The sequence below is a fragment of the Monodon monoceros genome, unplaced genomic scaffold (assembly GCF_005190385.1).
Source record: "Monodon monoceros isolate NGI ecotype Baffin Bay Population unplaced genomic scaffold, NGI_Narwhal_1 Super_Scaffold_22, whole genome shotgun sequence".
Lineage (NCBI taxonomy): Eukaryota > Metazoa > Chordata > Mammalia > Artiodactyla > Monodontidae > Monodon > Monodon monoceros.
The window spans coordinates 47429096-47438389 of record NW_021703779.1 but is presented as its reverse complement, the minus strand read 5'-3'; the positions used below and the strand labels follow the sequence as shown (position 1 = coordinate 47438389).

The 9294-nt window shown below is 38.4% G+C and overlaps 1 protein-coding gene across 1 annotated transcript; it reads left to right on the top strand.

The window, feature by feature from the left end:
- The first annotated feature begins 212 nt into the window (after positions 1–212).
- Positions 213–9020, top strand: FAM104B (family with sequence similarity 104 member B). The gene is made up of 3 exons (XM_029240181.1): positions 213–253; positions 1966–2065; positions 8793–9020. The coding sequence occupies exons 1-3, from the start codon at positions 213–215 to the stop codon at positions 9018–9020; spliced, it is 369 nt and encodes a 122-aa protein (XP_029096014.1).
- Positions 9021–9294: the final 274 nt, after the last annotated feature.

Genomic DNA, 9294 nt, shown 5'->3' with positions numbered 1-9294 from the left:
GACTTCCTGCCCCTGTTGCTATGGTTCCAGGGGCGGCACTAAGGAAGGCTGTAGTGCCGGGAAGGTTTGTCTGGGCAACGGTGTCCTGTACCGGTCCATCTCTGGTCCTCACCATCCCGCTTTGCTTCTTTGGCCAATATCGCCAGGGCCGCTTCGGCTGGTACTATGTGTTCTCTGGTCGTAAATATGAATGTAGGGGCCCAATTACGGACATGCTTTTGGAATTAGGAACACAGTCACTGGACAATAAGCAGTATGTACGAATGAAGTCTGAACTGATTGCAGTGGTCTTTCTTTTACCAAGTCCAGGTAACATTTCTGAAGGTTCCTTGGCATGCTCATACATCTGAAAACATAGCACATATTTTCTACCGAAAAAAAAGTTTTCTTAACAGCACTAAACACAAATTATCTGAATTAATTTATCCTGACAATTTCTTTATCATAAAGACATCGTTTGATTGGACGTGTAGTTCTTTACTAAAGTTTTCCTCTTGTAGGGCTTTGTGGAGGGCCTTGGGCCAGGGCTCAAGAGAACTTCCCTTGCAGTTCCATCTCTACCCGCCTTTTATTTTACTCTGAGTCACTTTGCTTCTTTGGGCCTGCTGTTTCCTCAGTTTTAAGAAGAGTCAGGCTAAGCTAATGGGTAGCACAGGGAGGGGGATCCAGGGGACGGTGTGGTTAAAGAGCCTGTGTTCTCAGTGCAGTGACTCCTCTTTTTTCTCTTATTTATTGCTGCTTTTTTTTTGTTTGTTTGCATGTTTATTTTGTTAAGAAAGGAGTTTCTTTTACTTTAACAAAGAGTTTGAAATCACTGGTTTATGGGATCAGTACTCAGTCTCCCAGAGATGGGAGAAAGATTGAAGAGAAATGAAATTATAAAAATGGGTAGACTCAGCCATCCTTAGGGGTACCGTAAACTTAAAAGCACTCTCTAAGTAGATGGCTTGGGAAAATGTCTGTTCAATTATAGGGTGTCTGCAAGAACTGTTTTGTCAAATGCTGCAATCTGATTACTTACTGAGAGGGGAATTAGGGCTGAAGATGTAATCTTACCAACCATGAGGATATGGAGAGGGGGAAGGGTAAGCTGTGGCAAAGTGAGAGAGTGGCATGGACATATATACACTACCAAACATAAAATAGATAGCTAGTGAGAAGCAGCCGCATAGCACAGGGAGATCAGCTCAGTGCTTTGTGACCACCTAGAGGGGTGGGATAGGGAGGCTGGGAGGGAGGGAGACGCAAGAGGGAAGAGATATGGGAACATATGTATATGTATAACTGATTCACATTGTTATAAAGCAGAAACGAATACACCATTGTAAAGCAATTATACTCCAATAAAGATGTTAAAAAAAAACATTTTTGAGAGGCCGTATTTCAAGTTAGCAATCAGTCACAATCTCATGATGACAATCTAGTGAAGTAACCATTATGTCATAAGAGTAGTTGGTACAGCAACAATAATTGGCTAACAGCACACTTGGAGAGTTTCTCCATTGTCTGTCTCTATACCACTTTCACAGGAGCATTAACAGTAAATAGACACAGGCAGCCACACCTGTCTTAAGTGTTATGTAGAAGAGGTTAAAAATCACTTAACCTGGAATTGTAACTTCAGGAAATGAAGACAATGGGCCTACTGAAGTAGATGTTGAAAATGTAGCTATTAAATTCTTCCTGTTCTTACTTTATTCCCAAGAGTCATTTAAAATTATGAAGCTAATGTTTAGAAATGAAATTTACAGCTTGACTTTTCAACCTAGAGTTCCTGTTTCATATTTTCCTTCTTCGTGTGGGTGATATGTGCTTCCGACTTTAAATTATTGGAGTAGCAGATGATGGCTTGTATTTTCTCTGACAAGATTTCACATATATGTATGCCACTGGCTCGCAAATTAAGTGTCCAAAAGATCGATTGTTGGGTGATATTTTCTCCTCTCTCTTGTGGTTTATTTTCAGGAAAAGAAGAAGGAATCATAATAAAGAGGACAATCACCATTCTTCCCAGTCCAAAAGGAGTAAGAAACACCCTGTCTTTCAGGAGTCTCAGGATGCAGAGGTAGGAATATGGTCAGATAGCCTCTTTCTAGTTCATCCACTGCCTAAGTTACATTATCCAATTGGTGCCCTGCAATTAAAAGAAATGTATCATTCCAAGAAACCTTCAAAAATGTATTCTTACTTGATTGCAGTGGCTTTTGAGCTGGAGCCCTTAGCCATGGTATGCAGTATCTCACAGAAGGTGGTAAGGAAGCACAGAAAAAGACTTAGTGAAAATGTAATCAGGAAAAGCTAGGTCTTAGACTTTTCTCCAGTCATAGGAGCAGGGAATAGTCATCTTAACCCCCTCCCTTATTTTTAGATGGAGAATAAATTTTCAGGAGTATAATGATGTGGTATTGGCTAGAAGGGGATTCTTGATTTCTGGCTAGGAAAAGTGAAAATGAAATTGAGGATGGGGGAGTCTGGTGATTTTGCAAAGCTTTAATGGCGTTTGAATGGAAGAGCTTGAATTTTAATGACTTGTGGCATTAGCATAGTATTGTTTTAATTGAGGTATAGCTTACTAGGAGAGGATTAAAGGACCCTTGTTAAGTCTTTATGTATGAATCCTATTAGTTAATGACTAAGTAGTGCTCACTTGTCCCTTTTGTGAGCAAAAAGTGAAATGATTATTGATCCCTGTCCTCCTCCTGGAACCTCTACGCAGGTGGTGATAGTCCCAGATCCTGGGCAGCTACTTGGATGGGTAAATTGTAGCTAGGTATAACTCATGTAACTTGCTCTCTTAGATGCTGGCCTTTTTCGTTGAATATCTTTGCATGTTCAGGAGTACTGCTCTTTTTTGTTCAACCTTACATCTTTACAAATTACATCACCACTTTTCCTGTAAATCTGTGCCCTCGTATATAAATATAAGCCTTCTAGAAAGCGCAAACACAAAGACACTAATGTTTTTTGTATTAGTCTCTCTTACTTGCCAAGACCATTCATTTTATATTTCAGATTGCCAAGTAGTAGCAAGAAATTGAGAGTGAAAAAATGTGTAGATATGAACAGAACTGTCTTATCGGGAACATATCTCTGCCTTTTTCTCTTCTGTACCTGAATTGGAAAAGATTTGATATCCCCATGCTAGAATTCCAAGGGAGCATCAGAAGTGAGACGAATGAGAGAGAAACAGAACCAGGAGCCCCACCTATGTTTAAAAATTAGAATTCTATAAAATCTACTCCACCCCCTTTTTTAAGCTGGTAGGAGCTGTCTCTTTGTCAGGTCGTTGTTTAAAGTAGTGTCAATTCATAAGACAACTAGAACATTTGGCATAATTTTTGAAAAATGTTTTCTCTTAGGTTGACTGTAGATTTGGGTGTTCACATCGCCTTTAATTATACACATTCTAAGACACAGAACTGCTTTGGGAGACCTTATTTCGGATGAAACTGTCATTGAACAAAATAATGGTTGTTAGTCATGTTTTTATAACCCATGGCAAAATGTTAACTTCTGAAATTATCCTCCATTTAAAAGATACATTCAAAAATGCAGGGACAACCCTTTCCAAAAATGGCCTAATCTGTTGCATGCATTTTATGAAACTTTGCTCATGTTGTATACCAAGCAATCCTGAGCAGTTTTATATTCCAAATGGATGTTAAAATCTAAGTTGTTTTAAAGAATTGAAGATACATACGCACTCATGTTTTTCTACAGATGATGGTTACCTATCAATCTTTTGTTCAAATGCCATTAACTGAGTTGAAACAAAGTGAAGTTATTTAAATTGTTTTATACTTATATAGATTCTATTATAAATATAATTTTTGACTTAGAAAACAACTTAGAACTCAGTGTCTAGTTCAACTTCATTTTATGAGGGAAACTGAGCTACAGAAAAGTGTAGATTATTTATCCCATTGACACAGAGAAGTTAACACATAAGTACCTTTGCCTTGCTAATTTGGAAAGTAATTGTAATTCAGCAGCCAAATTGATTTGATATCCTATGGCTCATAAGATTCTACAGTGTTTCATTGGTTTTAGCAAATATGAACGAGCCTTTCATTTCAAATGTGTTGGAACTTTGGGAGCACATATTTTAAGTGCTTGGATGGACTTGCTTAATTTAGTTTCCGCAGCTGCCTTAGAAAAAACATATTACGATTCTAGGTATGGGATATGTACTAGGGGTGAAAATTTTTTTGTTGTTGAGGTTCACATAAATGAAAAGCTTTAATACCAGCTTAATCTGCTTTTACAGTTAAGGAGAATTACATAATTCTCTGTTGTAAATATACACATGCATTCCCATTCTTTTTTGTTGAAGATACTCTGTAATTAATATTCCTCCTCGTCTCTTCAGATTCTATTTATTCGCTGGTTCTTTCATTAGCCTGATAAGGTGCTCTTTCTCTCTCCTAACTAATTTTCTGTCTACCGTATTCTTCTCTCAAGTTAGTGGATCGTGTCCCCCCCTTTACCTCCCAGCTGTAATCTGCTTTCACTGCCTGTTACTTCTCATCCCCTTCATGCAACTATTCACTAAAACTTGGCTCCTCAGACCCCACCTGTCCTGGGTGCTTGGGGTAAACTTAAATGTCTCTGTCATTTCCTCCATGACTCCTGCTATCCTACTTCTGATGTGTATCGCATATATGCCTTCCTTTACATTTCCACTATCCTAATTCAGGCCTGCATTGCCGCTTGCTAAATGTATTGCAGAAATTTCCTCCATGGTCTCTGTGCTCTCATTCTCCTCCTACTCCATTCATCCATTAGAATCCTCTTCCTAAAAGTAGATCCGAGCATGTCTCTTAGGCTCAAGTACCTATTCCGACAGACTTCTCAGCATGACATTCAAGGCCCTTGATAACCTAGCTCTACCTTTTCATGCATATTTTGTCTCCCACAAACTCCTCTCCAGGAGGCCCCAGCCACATTGTATTACTAGCTTTGTCTCCTCGAAGACTCCTCTTCACCCTGCTTGTGCTCTTGTTGTTCTCTCCCTTTGTCACACCCATCCTATTAATATTCTCCCCATCCTCCAAGGCCCAGTTCAGATGCCATTCATTTTAAGGAGCCTCTTCTATTTCCCTGGTCCGCATTCATTGCTACATTCCTGTCACTGCAATAGCTTAACGCTGTCATCCTCAAAGAGGATAGGTTCTTGATTGGGCTCAGGAATTAGCTGTTGGTTGAGTCCCTAAGTATCCCTGGCAAAGTACCTGCTTGTACATAGTAGGCACACAAGTAATTTTTTGGATAGTGGTTGGGTATCAGAACAACCTGTGCCTACCTGAGATAACCACTCAGGATGGGGACCTGGCATGTGCATGTGAATCAAACTAACAAAAACCCCACAGGTGGTCCTGATGCCTATCTCCAAATAGAATGTGCTATGGAAGATCTCTGCTGGACTCAACTGAAACTTCTTTGGTTACAGTGTAAGCAGGCAGATTTCATTATGGCCCGAACTAATCTAAAATCCTGCCTTTTTACACAGACCTAGACCTTAGGACTTTTGTGTAGTGCTTTTGTAAATGTCATTTAGTGAGAGACCCTTGGTAAGAATCTTTTATAAATCTAATTTTATTTTGCCGTGTACTTGAACTTACAAGGGTTTCAGTTTTGCAGAGCATGGGCCTGTTCTCATTTGTCTTCCACAGGTATCAGCACTAAGCTTATATCGAATGGTCAGAGGAAAAAGAATGAGCTTTGTAACTGGCAAATACATTCTGATGAGAAGTTTCTTTGAGGTATCAGGAGGATGGTGAAAAGCATTTATATTTTATGGGTCTTTCTCAATCCTGAAGCATTTAAAATCTCATTTCTCTTCTGATGAAAGAATTTGCTCTCTTTCTAAAATCAAGTGCAGTAAGGAAAAAGCTTCTGTAGTAAGATAGCAGTTTCAAGTGTCAAAACCATACGGTATCAAGGAGAAACCTTTTCATCCCAAGAACTCTGACAATAATAGAACTCATTAAGTGGGATATCTCGTATGAAGTACGTTCAAAAGGGTGAAATGAGACAAGGCCCAGGGTTGTATAACGTAGGCTATGTTTATTAGCTAATCAGCACTACTGGCCTAGAAAATGCTAGTGGATACGACGTTTTAGATGTTCTTTAGTAGTTTAAAGACAATCTCATTTACAGCATCACAGTCCATTTTAAGTCTTTGTTTTGAAGTCAGAAGTAACTGAATGCAAAAGCAGGAGATGTGCCTTGGTCTTGTAGTAGCATTCTCTAGGTTACTTACTTGGAAATAAAATAGTTGTTTTCCACAAAATAAATACATTTCTTGTGAATGCTTTAGAAAGTGAAAATATAAAAAATAAATAAAAATTAAAAAATAAAAAAGGACCCAAAGTCTCAAATTTTAAATAAATAAACAAACAAACATGATGTCAGGGACATCCTTCTATATCAGTATAAATACAACTATATCATCATTGTTAATGGCTGACAAAATCACATTGTATGAATGGATGCACTATAACTTAATCACTTTCCTGCTTTTAGACATTTAATTGTTTCTGATTTTCAGCTATTAACAACAATGCTGATATTATAAGCAGTGTCACAATGAACATTTGTACTTATGTCTCTACACAACTGGGTTTGAAAACACTTTAAATGAACTAGAAATTGGAGGCAGATCAATTTTTTCTTAACAATTATTCTACAGAAATCTCTTCTAGCTTGTTAATTTTAATGTACCATTTCATAGTCTAGCATCACCTAGTGTTACACTATAGTATAAAATGGATATGTTGTCATTTGAGATGAAATTTGATTCACCAGAAACTAATTATAGTTCTTACCTTGTTTTTCAGACAGTACTTGTAATGAAAAACGATCAGGAAAGCCAACTACGAGAAACCAAAGTGTGTGTGGTGGGTTTCTTATCCAACGTAATACCTACTTATTTTTAAATATTCATAACTTCACTATTTTATGCCACTGGAGATTTCAGATTTTTACCCTTGAGCTAGGAAAATCACCTTTTTGGATATTTTTTAAATTGGCCTTGACATTAAGTCCTGAAGTCAGTTTGATTGCTGTTGGTGACAACCTTCATTTCCGTTGGGTCATTCTAATTCTTTCCTGGACAGTTCTTTTAATGTATGTCTCTAGTTGCATAAAGATGGACATAAGCTGTCTATGAGGACCTGTGGGCAGTTTGGTGTGCGGTCTATGTCGAGAAGCTCCAAATGACCGATGAGCCATGACCATTCTTAGTTTAAGTCTTATTAATGTTACCTTTGGTAAGGATTGCATTATAAGAAATGCAATACCCGCTGTTTGAGGAAAGCATCCTAGGAACTTGTTTAGAAAACTGGGAATTTATGAAGAAAGCAGTAACCATTCTGTCTCTAGACTGCTGTTCTAATCTACAGATCCTGGACTTGAGTTGCCACATTTCCTGCCTCCAGCCAGCCCTACTCACTTCAGACTGGCCCCCACAATCTTAATTGACAAGAGCCAATCCCTCAGTACCTATCCTGTTGCTCCTGTTTGTCCTGAATTCAGTGGTTTTTGTGTCCTGACAAACTCCTTGGTTTGTCTCGAAGCTGAAGTCAAGGAGAGATTCTCTCAGCAACCAAGGATCTCTCTGTTCAGTCCTGAACGGGTTTTTCCTCCAGTTGCAGGGCTTGTCCCTCTACTCGTGCTACTAAATGTATAAAGGTATATAGTTATACCACCCCCTAGATTCTCTAATTGTTGAATATATTGTGCAGTGTTAAATACATTGCACGCGTAAAGTTGTCTGTCCATTTAAAAACTCTGAACAAAGGGCCAGCATATACTTGAGCTCAGTGTTTGGTGAAGTTTAAATGTAAATGAAATAAAAATAATAGCATGTCCCCCCAAAATGCAATATCAAAATTGTTAAATATTATAGTTCAGATATGGATCCTTGTCATTACTTTCTCCCTTGAGAATCCTAACACTGTAAGGGAGGAAATTCTTGACAATGACTGTTTTCAGGAATCCTTAGTAGTTTCTCCATTATGACAATGACCCTGAGTCATGTTAGAGTTCAATTAAAAACAGAATATTAGGTGCAAACACCCACACATACACCGCATATCACATCCATATTTGTTGAACAGCAATAAATACTAGTCTTAAAAATGCCAATAATTAACATATAACTTTCGTAAAATGTATATCAAGTGCCTTTCAGGATCTGAGTGTAGCCTTGCATTGATATAGGAGGACCACGTATGCCCACTATCAGGGGATAGGTACGAAATCGTCGCTGGTTTGTATATACGTGTGCATGTATGTATGTATGCATAAATGTATGTATGTAACAATTTTTTTGTTTTATTTTAGTGCGCTCCCAAAATCCATCTTATTCTTTATGGGTGTACTTTTACTACATTCTGTAGCATTGATCGATGCTTTCTCTTGGAGGGTGAGAACTTACTTTTCTGATGCACGTTATTAGGATAAGCTCCTGCTGCAAGCAGAAACAACCGATTAGTGAAGGGATTTGAAATTAGAAGGCCTGTGTTTGAATCCTCACTCTGCCACTTCCCAGCTACGTGACATTGGGCAAGTCAATGGATCTCAGTTTCCTCATCCATAAAATTGTGGATGTTAATCCCAACTTAATTTACGGGTTGCTGTGTTGTGAGCATAGATTGAAATATTTTAAGTGGCTCTAGTTTCTAAACCATTAAGGCTTAGTGTAGTGGTTGATGCTGCTATTCTCCAAGATGAATACGAAAAATAGTAATAGCGTAATACTCATCCTGTTTCTGTTTTTTATCCTCCAGTCTTCAAGCAGTGATAAAGACAGGAGCAGCAGCAGTGTTAATACCCCAGAGAGAGTAATTGGACCAGAAAGCAGCTTAAACCAGATCGTTGCTGAACCCAACATGAGCATACCTCAATCCTCATATGAGGAGTATGCACTATGCCAAGGTTCTTACTCCCACATCAACCAGATCTTAAGGGAGGAACACTTCAACAGCCTACAGCAGCAAGGACAATCTCCAACATGATGAACTAGGAGCTCCTTATTCCAGCCTAAAATTTGTTTATAAAAGCAATTGCACACACACAAAAGGGTCTGTTGGCTTTTCAGTCTATATTTTAAACAACAGGCTGAGGGACAATTGTTTGACTTGGAGTTTTGCTGCACATTTGCTATTTCAAAGGGGGCTTTGAAGCAATTTTTATAGAATTTTTTTCAGGTTGGGTGTCAAATCTATGAGGCAAACTCACCTTCAAGTTGAATCCATAGAATGTCCAATTCATATTGGTTTCCAAATCTGT

What these genes read in the sequence shown, in the direction of transcription:
- FAM104B (XM_029240181.1), top strand. Translation starts at nt 213, where the DNA reads ATGCTTTTGGAATTAGGAACACAGTCACTGGACAATAAGCA. An exon ending in CAGTCACTGGACAATAAGCA is followed by an intron (nt 254 to 1,965) that starts GTATGTACGAAT and finishes GTTTATTTTCAG; the next exon opens with GAAAAGAAGAAGGAATCATA. An exon ending in AGGAGTCTCAGGATGCAGAG is followed by an intron (nt 2,066 to 8,792) that starts GTAGGAATATGG and finishes TTTATCCTCCAG; the next exon opens with TCTTCAAGCAGTGATAAAGA.